We start from the raw sequence: 23,384 nt of genomic DNA, 5'->3' as shown, positions 1-23,384 counted from the left end.
TTATTAAAGAATTAAATTAAATTTTATTTTACCTTTATTAGTTTAGGTAAGCATATGTCAAAAGAATATGATTTATTAATAATTAAATCTATAAATAAAGGTTGCTAAAAGTTACTATAAACTTTTATTATTTCCTTAAAATAAATAAATTGGTCATAATCCACTTTTTCAGTTATATATAAATATTATATACGTACTTTTCATTAACAAAATCCATGTTTTTACTATTATACTATTTTTGGGTAAATTATAAGAATAATTACTTTTGTTTACTTCATATTAGTCGTTTATATTAATGTATTATAACATTACCTCAATTTTACTTAAACTAGTTTGGTTTCATGCTCTCTTTCTTTCTTCAGTTCATTTATTTTCGGCTTCCAATCAAGCTTGTTTGACAATATCTAAAAAATTATCCTCTTCTATACCGTATTATATTATGGTAATACATATATAATCACATGTATGTATGGTTAAAGACCACTTGGATTTTTTATTTGTACCCAAAATTCCTAATTCCTAATTCCTAATTCAAATATAAATGTACAATAATTTGATAGATAAGAATTTTTTTCTTAAAATAGCAAAACAAAATATATTCCTTTCCGCTTGAGAAATCCGCCAAAAATATTGATTTATTATTCATTATTTGATTGTTATATGATATGAGACCAAAAGAGGGAATGGAAAACCCTTTTTTTTCTCTTAAATCTTCTCATTGAATAAAGCAAAAGTTATGGTTTGCAAAGAGAATAAATGTTGTGAAGGAAGAATGAAGAATAAAAGGAAATTGTAGCTCCATCTTTTCTTTTATACTTTATTTTGAATATTCTAAAATAATTACTTTATTTTGATTGATATTTGTTATTATCCTTGTTAATTAGAGATAAATTTATCATTATACTTTTAACTCTATATTGAATTCTTTATTTTATTTTTATATTTTAAAATAATAAATTAATTAATAATATTATTAAAATTAGAAAATGTCATTTTATAAATTAATTATTAGAATAAATATTTGAAAGTTTTTTCTTATTAAATTATGTTTTCAAATCATCAAATTAATATTGAATGATAAAATTTAATTAAAAATCAAAGTTAGTGATAAAATTTAATTAAAATCGATAAAAATCATCAAATTATGTTTTCAATTATATATATATATTACTTTTGAAGAGATTATGTATTTAAGAAAAACATGGCAAGAATAAGTCAGTAGAACGTTGTTTTGTTTAAAGTAAAAGTATAAAAAGAAAATGCTACGCCAATGTGATCAAGTAAGGAATTAAAAAATATAAAGGTGGTTTCTTTACGCTATACTAAAGTGTTCAAGTATGAAGCTGTATATGTAGGTCAGTTGAATGGAGGGTATGCAAGCAAGTAACTAACAGATATGGCATTTGGTAAATTTCTTAATTTGCTGTATTTTTTTTCTTGAGCTTGGAATGTTTCAAGCTAATTAATTCAATTCTGTTTGGTGTTATCCAGGAAGATATAGATCAACAAAAATGGAACCATCGATAAACATCATGCTTATTTCCTCTTGTGAACCTCGGGAGCCTGAAGAGAACATCACTCACATGGATGCTTGGCTGTATAAGGCAGCAGCAGAAGGCAACATTGAAGTATTCAATAATAACCAGGGGCTTCAACTTGAGTCGCTAAAGACCCCAAACCATGACAACGTGCTCCATCTTAACTTGGCAACCCAGGAGAATGCTGTCTCGCTTTTTAACAGATTTCTGTCAAAATTCATGTTCTTCCCCGTACAATATGAATTCTGCTCTCCGTCTTTGCCAAATTTAATTACTAGGTTAAGAGGAGAAAAAAGATCAGATTTTATCGAACAATTTCTCAGCAAGTGTCCATCACTGCTACTCCAAACGAATGCTAAAGGTCAAACTCCTTTGCACGTTGCAGCAAGGTATGGACATTCTGCTATTGTGAAACTTCTAATCAAGTCTTGTGCAAAACCTAGAGATGGAGATTTAGAGAAGCTGGGAACGGATCAAGTAAATGCAGTGAGGGAGATGCTGAGGATTAGGGATCAGGAATCCAGCACGGCTTTACATGAAGCAGCACGGTGTGGCAATGTCGAAGTGGTGAAAGCATTGTTGGAGTTTGAAGACCCTGATTTTCCGTATTCTGCAAACGAAAAACAGGAGACTCCACTTTACATAGCAGCTAGGAGAGGATCTGGGCCCTTGTTGACTCTATTATTCGATAAATTCAAATCAACGACTCATGGCGGCTCCCACGGTAGAACAGCTTTGCATGCAGCAGCTATGGCTGGAGATGCAGGCATGTTGTTGAGTTACTTAGGTTTTTTTTTTTTTTTTTTAAATTGAAATAAATAAACAGCAGGTCTATTGACTTTTTTTTTTTTTGCTTGGATTTAGAGGCAGTAAAGGTAATATTAAAGAAGAAGGGGAATTTGACAAAGGAAAGAGATGAAGATGGACACACCCCTCTTCATTATGCTGCACACTTGGGTCTTAGAATATCGGTTGTGGAAGAACTGTTAAAATGGGATGTATCAGCTGCTTATATAGGTGATAAAAAGAGGGGGATGACACCCCTTCTTATGGCAACCAGGCAAGGTAATGATGGAATAGTTTCAAAGATTCTCTCTTTATGTCCAGATTGTTGTGAAAAAGTGGACAACAAAGGTTTGAATTTTCTTCATTATCTGGCTTTTAGAGGCTCTTCCTCTCCATTAGGGCATTCTACATTTAAGTATAAAGTTTTCAAGCTTGCTGGTGTTGAGATTGCATATGGATCAGTCAATAATTTAATGGAGTGGGAATGTGACTTTGGAATGACACCTCAAGAAGTTTATAGTACACTTCACTATAAGAGATATCATCATAAAGAGGTATGTATATTGCATTTCCACGGTTATGGTTTTATTAATATTTAAGTTTTGAATTAACATATTTAATAAACCTACAATACAATCGGCTAATGTGTCTATCATGGCAGAAGGAAATCAAAAAATTCTGGGAAGAAATTGAGAATGATCAAGTGGCAGAAAATCCAGTTCATCGCTTGCCAACTATCTCTCCAAAAAACTTGGAGAAGAAAAGAGAGGCTCATTTAATAGTGGCAGCACTTATAGCCACCGTCGCATTCGCAGCGGCAATAACTGTTCCTGGTGGTTTGCAGAGTGAAAAAGGGTCAGAGCAAGGCACTGCCCTTTTGATTGATGAGGCAGCCTTTAAAGCATTTGTTGTAACAAATGCAATGGCCTTTATTTTCTCTGTTTGTGTCCTCACCATTCATTTTGGGTTTCAGGATAATATATTATTTAAACTTAGGCTTTGGCGTGTAAGTATTATATACGAAACCCCGCCTGCTTTTGGACTCCTTGCGTCTGCAACGGTTGCGATGGTGATTGCTTTCAGCACAGGCAGTTATGTGGTCTTAAAACCTTCCCACGAACTCGTCATTGTTTCATATCTCATCTGCCCTGCCTTTTTTTCCGTTATGTGGCCAATTTTGAGTAATAAAGTATCTGTGGATAATATATAAATACGATAATATATTTTATCATCGATTACAATATTCTTCTAAATTCTAGTATGAACGTTTCCTCTTTGAATAAATATTACTTTTAACTTTTTTAGATAATCTCTATTTAATTGATAGATAGACAATTTCAAAAAGGGTAAAAAAATCACAATATTAAATAGTAAAGAATAATAAAGATATTATAATTAAAATTAGTTTGACAAATCATTGAAAAATATGAGAATTTTAGGTTTAAAAAATAAGGCTTTATTGAAAATGGGAAGTCGTGGTCATTTTTTTTTAGGTGTGACCAGACATATTTAAAATCATCTTTTAAAAAGAAAGTTTTGAAACTTCTTTTTTTAATATTTTAGGTTTATAATAGAAATTCAGAGAAAAATGTTTAGATTAGAGAGTTCATTACGTGAAAGGAAGATTTCAGCATCCTTGCAACGCTAAAATTAGCACATTGTTAAATATTTGTTGTCTACATTCGTAAATTAAAATTCATATATTGGAATTTAATTATGACCCAAATTTTTATAAATTAATATATATATATATATATATATATATATATATAAATGAGTGAATCGTTTTTTAATAACAAAATAAAGATAAGGATTAAGATGTAGCATTTTCAAATTTCAGGGCCTTTCTTGAGGTTTTCCATTTTATGTTTTTATCATATATAAAAATAAAAGTTATAAATTTTGAAGTAAATGGGGCTATAGCCCAATACTTATTAAACATATGAACAAATAAGAAAACATTCGGTCCCAAATAAACTATTTTTACTATTTTTACGTGCATTTAATCTTCTTAATATGATTTATTTACTTATTTTAATTTTCTTTTATTTACAAAATAAACTATTTCTTATTTTAATTTCGTTCATATTACAAATGTTATCTTCAATCTTAAACCATCAAAAGTTTTTATTATTGATATTTTCTTTAAATAATTATAGTGGCTTATTTGTTTCACAATTACAATGTCATATTTTAAATAAACAAATTCTCAATTTATATATATATATATATATATATATATATATATAAATTCTATGTGGGTTACTTGCATTATACATTCTTAAATTATGACCCTTATTTTAATCATAGCATAAACTATTGATATTATATATCAATTATGTCCTTTCATTACTGAAATCATTAATTTAATCATTAAATGACCCATAAAATCTTATGTAACATAAATTAAAATGAAAATTTTATAAAAAGTAAAATTTTGTTGTATAACTTTTAAAATTAAAAATAAAAGTAAATTAAAACTGAAAAGAGAGAGAGAGCAAACGATAGTTGATAAGTGCTAAAAGTAACATATTTTAACTTTAAACACTTTGACTATTAAGTGCATATTACTTGAACCTTAATCACTTTGAATGCTTAGAGTGAACCTTAGTCAGGCTGTTAATTCTTGTTAAGTTCGAATTTTAGATAATTATTGAGATAGGGGAGACGCCTATGTTTTTAAGCCATAAAAATTTCTACTTGGATTGCTTGTATTCTTTAGTATTATTTTAGTTTAAATTTCCAATGCATGATTATCTATAGATTATCCTACAATATTGTCGATGAAACAATAAATTGAGGAAGTTTACTTGAATGTGGGTAAAGAATTTTGTTTGAGGAAAAACAAATGCTTAAGTGTGCAAATATTTGACAAGTGCTAAAAGTAACATATTTTAATCTTATTTTTAATGCTTTTTGGGTGATTATTCGATGTTAATTATTATTTTTATACTCTTAATCCTTTAAATTCATGTTTTAATGCTTAACATAGCATTTGGGAGCAAAAGGAGCGAAAACTAGAGCGTCGGAGTAACCTAAAGGATCCACATGGGATGATCCATTCCACATGGTCAACATACACGGTCGGGTGACCCACATGGGCATGTCGTAGGCCATGCCAATTTTACGAAATTACGCATCGAATAGTGAAAAATCACGATTTCTAGGTTTTTAGGCATTTTAAGACATATATATATATATATGACAAAATAAGAAGATAGGAGAGAGTCGTCAAAGAATATTTAAGAAAACAACTCAAAAAACACCATTGAAGCTGACTTTGAAGCGGATTTTCGTCAAGATTGAAGATTCTCAATTGATTTCTAGCAGTTATCATGGGTTTCTTTAGTTTTTTCCGGTTCTATTGTATATGGGATATTTCTATTTTCAAGCATGAAGTAATTTTCTAACTACCTAGGGAAGACGAATCCTATGATGGATTCTGTCATTTGATTTTTATTTTACGCAAAAAAACTCTTAGTTTTTTGTTCTCAATTATAAGTGCTTAATTCTTTGTTTAATATTTCTAGAGTATTGATCAATGTTCGATGTGCTTAAATCGGAGGTCTAATAGACCTTGTTTAAGATTAGATCTTGCGTAATTGAGTGGAGTTGCATGCAATTCTAGAAATAGGACGACATAAATCTATCAGATCAAAGTAAAATCTAATAGGGAAATCCATAGCACGAGTTAATGCGATAATAGGGGTTTTAATTTGAAAGTAATTTCAATTAATCAACCTAGAGTTAGTTGCCCTTATGCTCGAAAGAGATATTAGCATAATTTAGAGATTTCTACGGATCAAGTTGCTAAGTAAAGAAATTGCGTAATTTAGATTGAAAGTGATAGATGGAATCTAGATGGATTCTTACCTAGGTATTATTTCACTTCTTGGTTGTTAATCGATTATTTTCGTGATTTGTTATTTGTCGTGTTCTTTAGTTAATTAAATTAGTTAATTTTAATTTTTAATTAATCACTCTATTTATTCGGTTTAATAATAAAAGATAGTAATTACTAGTGTTTTTAGTCTTCGTGAGGACGTATCTTTACTCACCATAGCTATACTATTAACTTATAGGTACACTTGCCTTAGTCAATTTTTAATTAGTTTCGTGACATATCAATAGTTCCTATAAAAGCTTTGAAAACTTTAAAACCAAGTTTTTACAATATTAATTTTTCTTTAAATTTGTCATTTTAAATTATGTTGCATAAGATCTAATGTCTCATTTAGTGATTAAATTAATAATTTTAGTAACAAAAGACCTTATTGATATAATATCGTGGTTCGAAAATATAATTAGAATGTTTTAAAATTTGAAGACCAATTTAAATTGGGCCCATAGTTTGGAGATGTCTAGTGCAATCAACTCAAATTAAATAAAAATTGATTATAAATTTTATATCTTTTATATCTTTTCATTGAATTCTATAAATTTTGTTGGAGTTGTATTCTTATGGTAATTTTGTTTTCTTTTAATTATCACAATAGGAATTTTATTAGCTTTACTTGAATACAAAGCAAGAATAGCATTGTTGAGGACTATGCTATGCCAATGTGTTCAAGGAAGGAATTAAAAAAAATAGTAATGGTGGTTTCTTTAAGCTACACTATAGTGTTCAAGTATGAAATTATATATAGTTGTCTACTTGAATGAAAGATATTATAGGCAATTAGCAACAAATAGGTAAGGGATTTGGTAATTTTCTGAATTTGTAGTTTTTTTTTTTTTGCTTGAGCTGATTAATTAAATTTTGTTTGGTGTTATCCAGGAAGAAAGCGGTGCAATAGATCAACAAAATGGAAGATATTGGAGAACCTGAGAAGCTTGTAGAGAGCATCACTTACATGGATGTTCCTTTGTATAAGGCTGCAGCAGAAGGCAAAATTGAAGAATTTGATAATTGCCAGGGGCTTAACCTTGAGTCACTAAAGACCCCAAACTATGACAATGTGCTCCATGTTAACTTGGCAAACAGCGAGCGTACTGCGAGTGCATGGTCTTTTAAATCAAGGTCCAGACGCAGTAACAGATCAGATTTTGTCAAAAAAATTCTTGGCGAGTGTCCGTTACTGCTACTCCAAGCGAACCGTAAAGGTCAAACTCCATTGCACATTGCAGCAAGGTATGGACGTTCTACCACTGTGAAACTTTTTATCGAGTCTCGTGCTAATGGAGATATAGAAAATCTGGGAATGGACGAATTGGAGGCTGTTAGGGAGATGTTGAGGCTTAAGGATGAGGAATCCAACACGGCTTTACATGTAGCTGCACGGTACGGCCATGTTGGAGTGGTACAAGCGTTGCTGGAGCTTGAAGACCCTGATTTTCCATATTCTGTGAACAAAAACCACGAAACTCCACTTTACTTGGCTGCTAAGGGAGGATATTGGCGATCGGTGACTATATTATTAGATAAATGGAAATCAACTGTTCATGGGGGGCCGTACGGTAGAACAGCTTTGCATGCAGCAGTTATGTCTGGTGATGTAGGTAAGTTGAGTTAGCTCCAAATCTTTTTTGTTTGAGACAAAAAGAAAGAAAGAATAGATTATTGACCTTTTTAGGTTTGTATTTTTCTTGAATTTAGAGACAACAAAGAAAATACTGAAGGTGAAAGGGGATTTAACAAAGGAAATAGATGAAAATGGACACACCCCACTTCATTATGCAGCACACTTAGGTTACTATCCAATAGTGGAAAAGCTGTTAAAGAGGGATGTTTCAGCTGCTTATATAGGTGATAAAAAGTGGGAGATGACACCCCTTCTTATGGCAGCCAGGCAAGGCCATGAAGGAACAGTAAGAAAGATTCTCTTTCATTGTCCAGCTTGTTGTGAAAAAGTGGACAAAAGAGGTTGGAATTTACTTCATTTTTTGGCGTTTAGAGACCGTTCTCTTGAATTAATTCTTTCCTTTATCATAACTGGTGATGCGAAGTATAAATATGGATCAATAAAAAATCTAATGGACTGGAAAGATGCCTCTGGAATCACACCTCAACAAGTTTGTGATGCATATCAAGGCGAGGCATCTTGCAAGTCCAAGAACGATCAACGTAAAATGGTACACTTATATTTGTGTTTCTACGGCTACGGCTATGATTTTATTATTATTTCGGGGTTTGAATTAAAGTGGTTAAATAAGATGCATGTATAATTATTATTATCTACATAGCTCATTCATGCCCGATACTGGGGTTTAGTCTATAGGTTCACTTATGTGGTAGCGTAGTATGCGTGTGTATTGTTTCAATATATATAATGACATGCATTACAATACAACCGGCTAATGTGGTAGGACCAAATTGTGAAATTGGTGAAAGATATTGTTGTTAATGAAGAAGTGGCGGAGGAAGCAGTTAATCCCGTTCCCTCGCCAACTGTCACGGGAAATGATTTGGAGAAGAGACTATATCTGGAGAAGGCAAGAGATACTCAACTAGTAGTGGCAGCACTTGTAGCCACCGTCACATTTGCAGCAGCAATAACCGTTCCAGGTGGTTTCAAGGGTGAAAAAGAAATAGACCAGGGCACTCCTTTTCTAATTCATAAGGTAGCATTCCAAACATTTATCGTAACAGATGCAATAGCCTTTGGTCTCTCTGTTCATGTCCTCCTCATCCACTATGGGATGTTGCAACATTTTCAGTCACGTTCGCGTGATAAAATAGGATTTAACATAACGTCAGCTTCTCCTTTCCTCGGTTATGCAATGTATGCGATGATGATTGCTTTCTGCACAGCCGTTTATGTGGTGTTAAAACCTTCCCACGGACTTGCCATCACTTCATGTTCCCTCGGCCTTAGCAGTTTTTTCTTTTATTTTCTTAAAGGATTTTTTGAAGGATTTTTGGAATCTTTAAGGAAAAATAAGGAGGAGTGTTGAAGTTAGTTTCCATGCAACACTGACAGCAACAATGGTGGCCATGCAAAACATATGGAGCAAAGTAGCAGCACATGAAGACAGGAACTGAAGCTCGTGAATGCTGTCCAAATTCAGCAGATTTTGTTGGCTTAATTCTATATTTTGTGACTTAGTTCTTGTAGAACTTAGTTGGTAAAATTATGATGTGTTTTTTGATGTTGATTGACTGAAAAATCAGCAAAGTAACTTAAGCAAGCTGATTAACAATTTCCAATGTAATTTTAGTGGTGTTAGGTAATTGATTAGATGATAGCTTACTTGTTTTGTAAAAGTTGACTAATATATTTGTAATGGCTTAGTCCCTTATCTTGTTAATGAAAAATTCAGTTTGTTTTCATTCAAATCCTCTACAATTTCTTTGCTTTTTCTTCTGTTTTTACTTGCAAAGCATTTTCTGCTTTTGTTTCTTCCCCAAGCCTCGAGGCTTGTTATCCAAGCAAGTCAGAACAAGCTTGCTTACTGCCTTAAACACCAACAATTGGAATCTAGAGCTGTATTCTTAGAGGACCTGTTGTAGTTCAACACCAGAAACTATAGCTTCATCAGGTTTTTCACCAGCAGCCCCACCAGTCTTCAATGGAGATGGTTTTCATATATGGCTGGTCAAGATGAAGACTTACCCATAGGCCTTTGATCTGTGGGAAGTTGTTAACATAGATACTGAGCCAGCACCACTGAGGGCCAATCCCACAATAGCTCAGATCAGACAACATGTTGATGAGAGGACCAAGAGGCACAAAGCCATGTCCTGCATTGTGTGTTAGATGTCATCTTCACCAAAATTATGGCCTGTAAAACCCCTAAGCAGGCATGGGACAAACTCAAGGAGGAGTTTCAAGGCATAGAAAGGACAAGGCAGTAACAACTGTTGAATTTAAGAAGAGATTTCGAGAATTTGAAGATGAGGGAAGAAGAAACAGTAAAGCAATATGCAGATAGAATAATGACAGTGGTTAACAGCATAAGGCTCCTTGGTGAGCAGTTTGATGAAGCAAGAATAGTGGAGAAAGTCCTCTCTACCTTACCTGAGAGGTATGAGGCAAAGATATCCTCTTTAGAAGACTTAAGAGACCTAGCTAGCATCTCCTTGACTGAGCTAATCAACACCTTCTATGCTCAGGAGCAAAGAAGAGCTAGCAGAGTTGAAGACCATCAAGAAGGTGCTTTTCAAGCCAAAGCCAGATAGGCCTCGAGCACTAGTGCCATTAAAGGCAAGAAGTTCTGGAAAAACAGGCCTAAGCCTGAAGCTACAAGAAGCAGTGACCGACCCTGCAGACATTGTAAAAGGTCTGGTCATCCAGAAGAAAGATGCTGGTTTAGACCAGATGCACTATGTCAATACTGCAAGAAGAAAGGCCATGTTGAAAGGGTCTGCAAAAATAAAGGCAAGCCTAAGCAGGCTCATTCTCAGCAGAAAAATGAAGAGGTTCGAGTGGCTGAAGACAGCAGTGACCATGAAGAACAGGTCTTTGTTGTGTCCTGCTTGGCTGCTGAGAAGAAATGTTCAAAAGGATGGTTATTAGATAGTGGCTGTACTAACCACATGTCACCAGATGCATCTTTGTTCAAGACCTTGGACAGAAGCTACAAAACCAAAGTCAAAGTTGGCAATGGCTAGTTCATAAAGGCAGAAGGTAAAGGGAATGTATTGATATGCACTCCTACAGGCAACAAAGTTATCTCAAATGTGCTATTGGTGCCTGAGATTGACAGAAGCCTTCTCAGCATAGTTCAACTGCTCGAGAAAGGCTACTCAGTTGTGTTCAAAGGCAAGCAATGTCAAATTGCTGATCCAAGTGGATCAAGCCTCATGACAATCACTATGACTGACAAATGCTTTGAGGTTCATTGGTCAAGTGACTCAAAGTCTGCTTACACAGCCTCTGCTGATGATTCCAAGTTATGGCATCAAAGGCTTGGACATGCCAACTTTAGATCGATGGCTCAAATGGTCAGTGAAGGTCTGGCTAAAAACTTCAACAACTCAGTAGAGAATGATGAAGTTTGTGAGGTATGCCAGCTAGGAAAACAAGCAAGACTGCCATTCCCTGCAAACACAGCATAGAGAGCCACAGAAAAGCTGCAGCTGGTGCACACTGATGTGTGTGCTCGATGAGGACTGAATCACTCAACAAAATAGGTACTTCATCCTTTTTATTGATGATTTTACAAGATTTTGCTGGATTTTCTTCATGAAACACAAGTCTAAGGTAGCTCAAGTGTTCATGAAGTTCAAAGTTGCAGTTGAAACAGAAACTGGATGCAAAATAAAGACTCTAAGATCAGACAATGGGACTGAGTATACTTCAGCTCAGTTTCAAGCCATTTGCAATGATGCTGGCATTAAACACCAGTTAACAACTGTGTACACACCTCAGTAGAATGGGGTTAGTGAAAGAAAAAATAGAAGCCTGATGGACATGTCCAGGTGTTTGCTGTTTGAAAAGAAACTGCCCAAAACCATGTGGGCTAAGGCAGTAAACACTGCAGTTTACTTTCAAAATAGGCTCCCAACCAAGGCTCTTGCTCACAAGACACCTTTTTAAGCATGGTTTGGATTCAAGCTATCATTGACTCATCTGGAAGTTTTTGGTTGCCTTTGCTATGCACAAATACCAGAAGTGAAAAGAGATAAGCTGTCAAAAAGGGCTCAACTAGGCATACTAGTTGGCTATAGTTCAGTCAAAAAAGGTTACAGGATCCTGGATCCCTTGACAAACAAAATTCAAGTGAGCAGAGATGTTATCTTTGATGAAAAGGCATGCTAGAATTGGGATAAAAAAGAACCAGAAGCTGTTTCAGAAGAGATTATGCCTGATCAGACTGAAATCGATCAACTTAGTCCTCAAATAGACATTAATGATGTACCTGTAAGGGGCACAAGGCTCTTAAATGAAATTTATGAAAGAGCTCATGTTGCTACAGCAGAACCTACCAGTTTTGAAGAAGCTGAAGCAGATGAAGGATGGAGGCAAGTAATGGTTGATGAGATCAACATGATTCAAAAGAATCAGACATGGGAGCTGGTTGAAAAGCCTGTTGGAAAGAAGATCATTGGAGTAAAATGGGTCTATTGAGCAAAGTAAAATGCTGATGGCAGTCTGAACAAGTTGAAAGCCAGGCTTGTTGTCCAAGGTTTCAACCAAAGATATGACCTAGACTACTTGGAAACTTTTGCACTAGTAGCCAGGCTTGACACAGTCAGATTGATAATTGCTCTGGCTACTTAAAATCAATGGACCATTCATCAGCTGGATGTAAAGTCAGCATTTCTCAATGGCTTTTTGGAAGAAGAGATCTACATCGAGCAGCCTCAAGGATTTGTTGTATCTGGAAAAGAACACTTGGTATACAGGCTGAAAAAGGCTTTATATGGCCTGAAGCAAGCACTTAGAGCCTGGTATGCTCGAATTGACTCATACTTGCTCAGTTTGGAATTCGAGAGAAATGTCAGTGAACCAACACTGTATGTCAAGAAAAATCAAGCTGAAACATAGCTCATGTGCCTTTATGTTGATGATCTCTTGGTGACAGGAGGAGACAAAAGTATGCTGCTAGACTTCAAAGATAAAATGATGAAGGTGTTTGAAATGTCTGATTTGGGAAATATGAATTATTTTCTTAGAATGGAAGTGATGCAAACTGAAAGATGAATCTTTCTTAGTCAGAGATTCTTTGCTATAAAGGTTCTTGACAAGTTTTCTATGAAGAATTGCAAACCAACAAGCACACCAATGGCTGTTGGTAAGCTATCGAGACAAGGAGCTGGTGAGTTAATTTGTGAAACAAGGTACAAGAGCCTCATTGGTAGCCTGCTGTATTTGACAACAACTAGGCCCGAATTTAGTTTTATATCGAACTCGGTCTATTTCTGGGATCCTCGGCTATGCAACGGTTGGGATGATGATTGCTTTCAGCACAGGTAGTTATGTAGTCTTAAAACCTTCCCACGAACTTGCCATTGTTTCTTATCTCATCTGGCCTATCTTTTTTCTCTGTCCATGGCTAATTTTGAATTAAATCTTACAATACAAAAATAAAATATAAATATGATAATATTACTTTTTCAACTATTACAATGTTGTTCCAATTTCTAGTGCTAATGTTACCTCAATGAACATGACTTTATTATTATTATTATTATTTGTGATATTTCTAATAGTGTTAACAATTTCCATAATATAATGTTATTAGTTGATAGACATACAACTTCATAAAAGATAAAAAAATAATATCATAATTTATGTAATGTAAGATTTATTAAATATCAAAGAATAATAAAGATGTTCTAACTAATTTTTCGTGAGAATTTTAAGTTCACTACTAATTTCTTTGGCCATGTGTGATCATACACCTATAAAATTATATTTTAAATAGAGGTATTTTCCTTTATTTGTAAGCACTTGATCTCATTGTATCTCATTCAAACTTATTAAATATACTTGGATGGCATTTACTCAAACACTTGCTGTGCTTAGTTTTTTTGTGACTTTTCTGTTTGCGTTTTCTTTTTGAGTTGTTTCTACTTTATTTTGGTGCATTCGAGAATTTTTCTTCAAAATTTCCGCATTTTCGAGGATAATGCTGACTTAGGCAAATTTGAAACAAATGAATTACTTAATACTATACAATTTATTATACTAAAATTTTAATCCCATGACACATACGTGTTGAAAGATGAGGGACGAATTGTTTCATTGATGGCCTAGCAAAGATGGGAGCTTCTTGTCTAAAAATATTTTGCTCTTGGTTTTGATTTTTTGGGGGGATATTAGCTTAACATCAAAGAAATATTAAATGTAAGCATATGTCAAAGAATACGATTTATTAAAAATTAAATCTATAAAGGTTACTAAAAGTTACCATAAAAATAAATAAATTGGTCATAATCCACTTGTTCAGTTATATATAAATCTTATATACGTATTTTTCAATAAAAAATTCATGGTTTTACTATTATTCTATTTTTGGGTAAATTATCGAATAGTCACTTTTGTTTACTTCAATTTACATTTTACTCACTTATGTTAATGTGTTGTAACATTTTAGTCATTGAGCTATTAATTGTGGTTAACGGTATAACGTTAAGTTGACGTGGCACGTTAAATCATCATTTCAAATAAAAATTTTAAGTTCAATTGTACAATTGGTCCCAATGTTTTTTCGTTTTGAGAAATTTAAATTTTTTTCTTTTATGTTCTTTTAAATTTTCTTTTTATTTTTTTATTCTCTTCTGCTTCCCCCCTCTATTTTCCTCCCTTGCCCATATCTTTTAACACAGTTTTTCTTTGTTTTCCATTTATTAAATTTTTTTTATGTTTATGAAAAAAGAACGGGTGAAAGCTGAAGCCAAAATAAAACTTGCTTCTCATATTCTCACCTTACAATTATAAACTTTCATCGTCCATCATCGCTTTAACGAACCAATTTGGATATTTCAATGACCACTTTATTTATCTTACCTACAACATTCTCGCCCTTTCAAAACTACGTTGTTTCACATATTCTTCAAACAAGCTCTACACTATGAATGACTAAAACGACCACCATACAAAATTTACCCTCAATTTTACTTAAATCAATTTGGTTTCATGCTCCCTTTCTCTCTTCGGTTCATCCATGCTCGACTTCCAATCAAGCTTGTTTGGAAATATCCAAGAAGGTTATCCTCTTCTTTATCGTATTACATTATGGTAATACATATATAGTCACATGTACGTGTGGTTAAAGACCACTTGGATTTTTTATTTGTACTCGGAATTCCTAATTTAAAATTCAAATATAAATGTACAATAATTCGATAGATAAGTTTGTTTTTCTTTCTTAAAACAGCAAAATTAAATATATCCCTTTCTACTTGAGAATTTCGCTAAAAATATTCATTTATTATTCATTATTTGATTGTTATATGATATGAAACCAAAAAGAGGGAATGGAAAACGTTTTTTCTCTCTTAAATCTTCTCATTGAATAAAGCAAAAGTTATGGTTTGCAAAGAGAATAAATGGTGTGAAGGAAAAATGTAGGGAAAGAAGAATAAAAGGGAAATTGTAGCTCCATCTTTTTTCCTTTATACTTGGAGCAATTTTTGTATTACATTGATTTTCTTTTAAAGAAAAACAATTGTAAGGGTTTGTCGAAGCTATTTTTTTTATTAAAAGAACGGGGATTGACTTTGAGAATGGAAATGGAGTCTCCACCAATCTTGTATTGAGATGTGATCAGATCACCTTGAAAATGATTTTAGGTCTGCGAATTTTGAGAAAACAGGTTCGGGAGTCGGTTACATACGAGGAAGGGTTAGCACCCTCGTAACGCCCAAAATTGGTACCGAATTAATTTTTTAATGTCTTAGTGTCGAAATTTTGAAAAGATTTAAAAAAAATACGATTCTTTTAAAGTTCAGCTTTGAATAAAAGATGTACTCATTTTGAAGAAATAAATTATCATACTTAGTGAGTTAGAGTGCAACAATTCAATCGTCAAAGTTAAGTATTTTCAAATTTTTGAAATTCATGAATTTTGGAAAGGTTGTTCGGTCATTCAAGTCAAGCAAGAAATCGGGATCCAGTAAGTTAGGTTTCGATTTCTTGAAGTTCTTAAATATCCAACATTGCCTTTATTTTAAAATCGGGATAACAGAATGTCACATCCAGTAAGTTAGGATCCAACATTTTGAAATCTTAAATGCTTAGTTTTAAAATGTTATGGTTTTAATAAAAGAAGCGCATGGCTATCTAATTCATCGAGAAAAATTGAAACTCAGTAAGTTAGGGCACAATTCTCTCGAGAATTATAAACGCTAGGCCTTTTTAAAATTGTGAAATAAAATGATTTTGGGGTTTCAGTGAAACCGAATATTAAAAAAAATGGAATGGGATGTTAATATACAACACAAAATAATAGGCTAAAGTATACTAATAATCATTGATAACCAATAAATACGAATAAATAATATAATACATATGCGGCAATAATATCAAACACATACCATGCCAACACAAATATCAACATTCAACAACTAAATGAATTAATAGTCAATTTAAAAGAAGTGCCAAGCGAAATAACATAAACAAAATATAACAAGCTTTCAACTAAAGAAAATGAATATTGAAATATATAAAAAGGGTTAAAAATGAATAACATATGAAATAATAGTATAAAATGAATTTTAAAACAAGTATTGCATGAAAAGAAACTCAAAATAATATATATGCTAATTTTAATAAATGATACATGCAAAAAAAAACTTTATAATATTACACGTATGATAATATGCGAACAAAAGGAAAAATTGAAATAAATAAAGTATATAAAGGAGTATTTTACAAAAGTAAATTATACATAATATTTAAAACATATATACAAATATATTTCAAAATAATTTACTAAAATTACATACATATATATAATAATATAATATGAAAGTATCAACACATAAATTTTTATATTTGGATGGAAAAGAAAAGAAAATTTTAAAAATATTATAAAGTTATAGAAAATGTACAAATTATATTAAATAAACATAAAAAGAAATATTGATTATAAAACCTAAGTAGTGATTCAAAATATATTCAAAATTATAATATTTAATAAATTAAAATAACGATGCATGATGAATTTAGATAATATTAGTTTGAAATAATAGTACATTATAATTTAAAATTACACTAATAACAAGTTTTAAAACAATATCCAAGTCAAATATCGTAGTAATGTTAGATCTTTTTAAATAAATATATTAAAATAAGAACTACTTATATATATAAAAATAAGTACTAAAAAAGAACTAAATCAAAATTGCAACCAAAATTTAAAAAGAGAAACAAATTCGAGCCAAATTGATAATTAATTCAACATTGAGGGACTAAAATAACAATTAAGCGCATAAATCTAGGCACTCAACCCTAATCATCGAAACGGTGCCGTTTAATCATGGATCTAATTGAAATTGGAACGAAATATGAGGTAGCGATTTAAAAAAAACAATAAAAACCAAAGTGAAATGAAAACAAATGCGGAGGGGCTTGTTGCGCAATAATCCCATCAGACCCAAAATGCGCGGATCCTTCCCTCGGGTCGGCTCACCGCGCAGGTCAGAGGCTTCTGAACGGCGTCTTTTTTAAAGCTACTGAAGCATGCTTAAAACGGCGTCGTTTCCTCCATATATAAACTAAAATAAAACCTAAACAAATCAACCTCTTATCATTTACAAAAAGCCTAAAGAAAATAAAACCTAAGGATTTCTCCCTGCGCCGCTCAACCTTTCAGATCCCATTTGCTCCGATTACGACGAGGGAAGCAGGGATCCGACGGTCATGTTATGCAGGTAGACTCTCATCCTTCCTCGGTTTCCTTTTTTTAAACAATGAATAAAAGAAAAAAGAAAGCAAAGAATCAAAAAAAAGAAAAAGATCGAGAGCAAAAAAGAAAATAAAACTCGAAATCACCTTTCCAGTTCTTCTTTTGATTTCTCTGAAATTTTTTTATATACGTGTGGGTATCTCTTACAAATACTGAAAACTGGCTTTATATAGCCGAAAATAAAATGAAATAAAAAAATTACAACAAAAATATCTCTTCTTTTTTCTTTTCCTTTATTTTTTGTCGATTTCTGCTTTTCTTTTTGTTTGTTTGTCCTCTGTTGTTGCTTTGCTGCTGCGTTGTCCATTTTGTTTGTTGCAGGTACGGCCGTACGGAGACGTGGCGCGGTGCAACGCATGAAGGTGTGGTACGTGGCGGTGGCGCACGTGCGCGGGCAGAGGTTGGGTCCTGGTTGCTGCGGCGCTGGGAGCCGAATGTCGCTAGGGTTTCAGTCTTGGTTAGGCTAGGTATTGGGCCATTGGGCCATTAGGTCTAGGTTAATGGACTAGGTGCATTGGGCCTCTATTTAGTGGGTTTTGGGTATGCAATTTTAGGTTTTTGAAATTGGGCCTATTATATTGGATTGTATCTGGACTATTATTGGACCTTTATTTATTTGATATTTTTTTCATATCTGGGTTTTAATAGTTGGGCTCGGGCTGGGCAAAATTTAGGTATTACAGGGTTTATTTATGTTACAATTACAAGTTAAAAGTTCCATATAAATAAATTCTCTATTTTCATTAAGAAAGTAAATAAAATTAAAGTTTTAAGTGATGTGAGTGGTAAAGTTGACAATCTTTTATTCAAAACAATTAAATAAGAATAAAAAAATAAAAATTTCACACACCAATTTTTTTTAAGGTACTGAAGTTAAATTTTCATGTTAAGCGATTTAATTATGTTATGATTCTTGTTATTATTGACCCACAATCTAAATGGATTTTGGTCAGATTCTACACGATTCACATGTTGAGCTCGTATACCAAGCACACAAATTGAGCTCGCGTATCAAGCTCGCATGATGCTAGGTGTTTGTAGGAGGAGCACTTACACTCTCCTACAAGGTCATACGTGAGATTGTGCATGTAACCGCATAAACACGTGTTAATTCTAAGAAAGGGTACATGTTGACATGCATAAAACCTACCTAGAATATCACATCAATAAACAGTGATCATATCATATAAATACACAACCTCACCATCTAAAGAGGACAGAGAAAAATACTCAACAAATTATAATATTTGAATTTATCATAGTATAATTTAATTATGCTTATTAATTATTATTTAATAAATTATAGAATTTCTCTAATAAAAATAGAGAAATTATATTCAAAAATCACGTGATAACACATGTTATTAGTAATAGCATTGTTGATATTATGCTATGCTAAGTTATTCAAGAAAGGATACTTGAGTTTTAGTTCAGTTGACATTAGTATTGTTATTAATGTAAGAAGATGCGAGTTTGAGCATCTTGAAACATATTTATGCTCCTATTTAATGGTTCGAGAAAGGATTTTAGGTAACACATTTATCCTCCTATAGTATATCAATGATTTTAGTAAGGAAAGGGCCATATATATATATATATAACATTAGTAGTTGAAGGATGTAATTAAAATATTGATTATTAATGATGTATATTTTATATCTATTTATTGAATTCTATAAATTTTGTTGAAGCTGTATTCTTACGGTAAAGTTGTTTTTTTCTTTTTTAATTGTCACAAAAGGAAATTCTACCAGCTTTAGATGAACACACAGCAAGAATAAGTTAGTAGAATGTTTTTTGGTTTAAAGTAAAAGTATAAAAGGAATAGGATTGTTAAGGATTATGCTATGCCAATGTGATCAAGTAAGGAATTAAAAAATATAATGGTGGTTTCTTTACGCTATACTGAAGTGTTCAAGTATGAAACTATATATAGTAGGAGAGTTGAATGGAGGATATGCAAGCAAGTAACTAACAGGTATGGCATTTGGTAAATTTCTTAATTTGCAGTATTTTTTTTATTGAGCTCGGAATGTTTCAAGCTAATTAATTCAATTTTGTTTGGTGTTTTCCAGGAAGAAATAGATCAACAAAAATGGGATCATTGACAAACATCATGCTTATTTCCTCTTGTGAACCTCAGGAGCCTGAAGAGAACATCCCTCACATGGATGCTTCGCTATATATGGCAGCAGCAAAAGGCAACATTGAAGAATTCAATAATAGACAGGGACTTCAACTTGAGTCGCTAAAGACCCCAAACCATGACAACCTGCTCCATGTTAACTTGGCAACCCAGGAGAATGCTATCTGGCATTTTGACAGTGTTCACTCATTATTCAAATTTTTGCCCATACGATGTGTATCATTCCATCGGTATTTGAGTATTTTCATTTCTTTGATAAAAAGAGAAAAGAGATCAGATTTTATCGAACAAATTCTCAGCAAGTGTCCGTCATTGCTATTCCAAACGAATGCTAAAGGTCAAACTCCTTTGCACGTTGCAGCAAGGTATGGACATTCTGCTATTGTGAAACTTCTAATCAAGTCTTGCGCAAAAGCTAGAGATGGAGATTTAGAGCTGGGAATGGATCAAGTAAGTGCAGTGAGGGAGATGCTGAGGATTACGGATCAGGAATCCAACACGGCTTTACATGAAGCAGCAGGGTGTGGCAATGTTGAAGTGGTGAAAGCATTGTTGGAGTTTGAAGACCCTGATTTTCCGTATTCTGCCAATAAAAAACAGGAGGCTCCACTTTATATTGCAGCTAGGAGGAGAGGATCTGGGCGCTTGTTGACTCTATTATTCGATAAATTCAAATCGACGCCTCATGGCGGCTCCCACGGTAGAACAGCTTTGCATGCAGCAGCTATGGCTGGAGATGCAGGCATGTTGTTGAGTTAGTTCCCTTTTTTTTTTAAAAAAAAATTGAAATAAATAAACAGCAGGTCTATTGACTTTTTTTTTTTTTTTGCTTGGATTTAGAGGCAGTAAAGGTAATATTAAAGAAGAAGGGGAATTTGACAAAGGAAAGAGATGAAGATGGACACACCCCTCTTCATTATGCTGCACACTTGGGTCTTGAAATATCAGTTGTGAAAGAACTCTTAAAATGGGATGTATCAGCTGCTTATATAGGTGATAAAAAGAGGGGGATGACACCCCTTCTTATGGCAGCCAGGCAAGGCCATCTTGGAATAGTTTCAAAGATTCTCTCTTTATGTCCAGATTGTTGTGAAAAAGTGGACAACAAAGGTTTGAGTTTACTTCATTATCTGGCTTTTAGAGTCTCTTCCTCCCCATTACGGAATTCATTTTTCAAGTATAGTAGTAGTGAGATTGTATATGGATCATTCAGAAATCTAAGAAAGTTGGAAGGTGCCTTTGGAATGACAGCTCAAGAAGTTTATAATGCACTTCGATCTGAGAAACATCATCATAAACAGGTATATATATATATATATATATATATATATATATATATATATGGGGCATTTCCATGGCTATGGTTTTTTTAATATTTAAGTTTTGAATTAACATATTTAATAAACCTACAATACAATCGGCTAATGTGGGTGGCATGGCAGAAGCAAATCAAAGAATTGTTGGAAGAAATTGAGAATGATCAAGTGGCGGAGGAACCAGTTTGTCCCTTTCTCATACAAAATGTTTCTACAGAAAGTTTGGGGAAGCAAAGAGAGGCTCATTTAATAGTGGCAGCACTTATAGCCACCGTCGCATTCGCAGCGGCAATAACTGTTCCAGGTGGTTTGCAGAGTGAAAAAGGGTCAGAGCAAGGCACTCCCCTTTTGATTCATGAGGCAGCGTTTAAAGCATTTGTTGTGACAAACGCAATGGCCTTTACTTTCTCTGTTTCTGCCCTCACCACCCACTTTGGGGTTTTAGATAATCTATTATCACAATTTAAATTTTTTCAGCGAACAATTTTTTTTCGAACTCAGCTTGTTTCTGGGATCCTTGGCTATGCAACGCTGGCAATGGTGATAGCTTTCAGCACAGGTAGTTATGTGGTCTTAAAACCTTCCCACATACTTGTCATTGTTTCGTATCTCGTCTGCCCTATCTTTTTCTACTGTATTTTGGGAATTTCGAATGTTAAAATACCTAAGTAAAATATAAATATGATAATATTACTTTATCATTGATTACAATGTTGCTCCAATTCCTAATAAAAATATTAATTTTTTTTAAAAAAAAAGATAATTTTGAGGCTACGATAAAAATTAAGAGAAAATGTTGCTTATATGAAAGAAAAGTTTTAGCACCTTCACGATGTTTAAAATTGGCACCTTGTTAACTATGTTTTGTCTACATTCGTAAATTAAAATTCATATCTAGGTACTTAATTATGATCCAAATTTTGATAAATTAAAACAAAGATATTAAATGAGTGAATCAGTTATTTAATAGCAAAACAAAAATAAGGATCAATATGTAGCATATTCAAAATCCAAGGGCCTTTCTTGAGGTTTTCCATTTTATACTTTTAATCATATATAAAAGATGAAAAAGTTATAAATTTTGAAGTAAATGGGTCCACAGTCCAACATTTATTACACATATGAACAGATAAGAAAACATTTGGGGCCAAATCAAATATTATCCCAAAGTTCAAACATTCGACTTTAAAAATTGTGAAATTAAATAGAATAGAAAACAATAGCATTTCAAAACTAATAAATATTAACAAAAATTGGATCCCAATTCCACAAATTAAAACTCCAGTTCTTGTTACTTACGGATCTTGGACGAAATTCGGTGTCTACAAAAATAATTATAAAAATTTTATATAAAATAGCATAAAGTACGTGTGGATTGTCATGCGGGCTGCCATGTTAACATTTTAGCCAGTATTTTTGTTAAAAAAAATAATTTGACTTTCTTTTAAAGGATTGATGGCTAAATTCAACTCTTTTTTAAAAGGTTGAAAGCTAAATTTTAAGTCCTTTCGTTATTAAAAGTATAAATTTAATTATTAAATGACACGTCAAATTTAATTTTTTAAATTTGTAACCATTTTTTCTACTAACTTTGAATGTTGAAGTTAATTAATTAAATTTTGTTTCGTGTTATTAAGAAGAAAACCTTGAATAAAACAAGAATGTAACCCATCATTAGTAGACATGAATTTCAAGAAAACTTAGCCTTGATTTATGGTTTGATTATTCCACCTTTTTTTGTAAAAATTAAGGATGGTTCATTAAATATCAAAAACCATAAATTATACAAAGTAAGATTTATTAAATATCAATATTGTAACTAATTTTCCATTATAATTAAAAATTATATTGACGAATCATTGAAAAATATGAGAAGGTTTGTCATAAATTTATTTAGCTAAATGTGATCGAGACACTTATAAAATGACCTTCTAAAAGAATTTGAAAGTTCTTTTTATAAAGATGATTGGTTGATAGACATATATATTAGTAAACTATTTTGACTAAGTAAATTTAATCATTAATTAATTAATTAGCTCATGATTCTTCCATTCTATCTCATCTTATATTGTAATATGCATGTGCTGCCTGCCCTCTAATTTTGATAATTTCAAAATGATAATTTTGATGCTTTTACTAACAATTTAGTATTTTAATCATCTTTTAACAACCTTGTTTTGGATTAATATTTTATAATTAAAATTAAAAAATTATGTATTCAAATTAACCCAAACTTACTTTGATTGATAGATTCTCAACATTGTAACTTCAATATTTTAACCATAATCTCTGTTTTAGATC

General features: G+C 32.5%; 3 protein-coding genes across 4 annotated transcripts in view; all 3 read left to right on the top strand.

The window, feature by feature from the left end:
* Positions 1-1,284: 1,284 nt before the first annotated feature.
* LOC105779358 (ankyrin repeat-containing protein ITN1) lies at positions 1,285-3,577 on the top strand. 2 transcript variants are annotated; one of them, XM_052629033.1, is made up of 4 exons: positions 1,285-1,406; positions 1,492-2,304; positions 2,403-2,878; positions 2,989-3,577. In XM_052629033.1, the coding sequence occupies exons 1-4, from the start codon at positions 1,397-1,399 to the stop codon at positions 3,532-3,534; spliced, it is 1,845 nt and encodes a 614-aa protein (XP_052484993.1). In that variant the 5' UTR covers positions 1,285-1,396; the 3' UTR covers positions 3,535-3,577. The 2 variants fall into 2 exon arrangements, with proteins under 2 accessions (XP_052484993.1, XP_012458566.1); XM_012603112.2 differs by having other exon boundaries at positions 2,986-3,577.
* Positions 3,578-7,019: 3,442 nt separating this feature from the next.
* LOC105779172 (ankyrin repeat-containing protein ITN1) lies at positions 7,020-9,528 on the top strand. The gene is made up of 3 exons (XM_012602915.2): positions 7,020-7,823; positions 7,921-8,396; positions 8,631-9,528. Exons 1-3 carry the CDS (start codon positions 7,130-7,132, stop codon positions 9,216-9,218), a joined length of 1,758 nt encoding a protein of 585 aa, XP_012458369.1. The 5' UTR covers positions 7,020-7,129; the 3' UTR covers positions 9,219-9,528.
* A 10,173-nt stretch (positions 9,529-19,701) lies between these two features.
* Positions 19,702-23,384, top strand: part of LOC105779347 (ankyrin repeat-containing protein ITN1) — a 59,445-nt gene continuing 55,762 nt past the window's right edge. The window contains exon 1 of the mRNA XM_052629034.1: positions 19,702-20,288. Within this exon, the coding sequence (XP_052484994.1) occupies positions 19,717-20,288 (572 nt within the window). The 5' untranslated portion in view covers positions 19,702-19,716. The remainder of the gene's footprint in view (positions 20,289-23,384) is intronic.

Source organism: Gossypium raimondii, chromosome 4 (genome assembly GCF_025698545.1).
Source record: "Gossypium raimondii isolate GPD5lz chromosome 4, ASM2569854v1, whole genome shotgun sequence".
In the NCBI taxonomy this organism is placed as follows: domain Eukaryota; kingdom Viridiplantae; phylum Streptophyta; class Magnoliopsida; order Malvales; family Malvaceae; genus Gossypium; species Gossypium raimondii.
The sequence above is the reverse complement of the archived record's forward strand: the minus strand, read 5'-3'. Positions and strand labels throughout refer to the sequence as shown.

What these genes read in the sequence shown, in the direction of transcription:
- LOC105779172 (XM_012602915.2), top strand. Translation starts at nt 7,130, where the DNA reads ATGGAAGATATTGGAGAACCTGAGAAGCTTGTAGAGAGCATCACTTAC. An exon ending in AGTTATGTCTGGTGATGTAG is followed by an intron (nt 7,824 to 7,920) that starts GTAAGTTGAGTT and finishes TCTTGAATTTAG; the next exon opens with AGACAACAAAGAAAATACTG. An exon ending in AGAACGATCAACGTAAAATG is followed by an intron (nt 8,397 to 8,630) that starts GTACACTTATAT and finishes CTAATGTGGTAG; the next exon opens with GACCAAATTGTGAAATTGGT.
- LOC105779358 (XM_012603112.2), top strand. An exon ending in AGCTATGGCTGGAGATGCAG is followed by an intron (nt 2,305 to 2,402) that starts GCATGTTGTTGA and finishes GCTTGGATTTAG; the next exon opens with AGGCAGTAAAGGTAATATTA. An exon ending in AGAGATATCATCATAAAGAG is followed by an intron (nt 2,879 to 2,985) that starts GTATGTATATTG and finishes CTATCATGGCAG; the next exon opens with AAGGAAATCAAAAAATTCTG.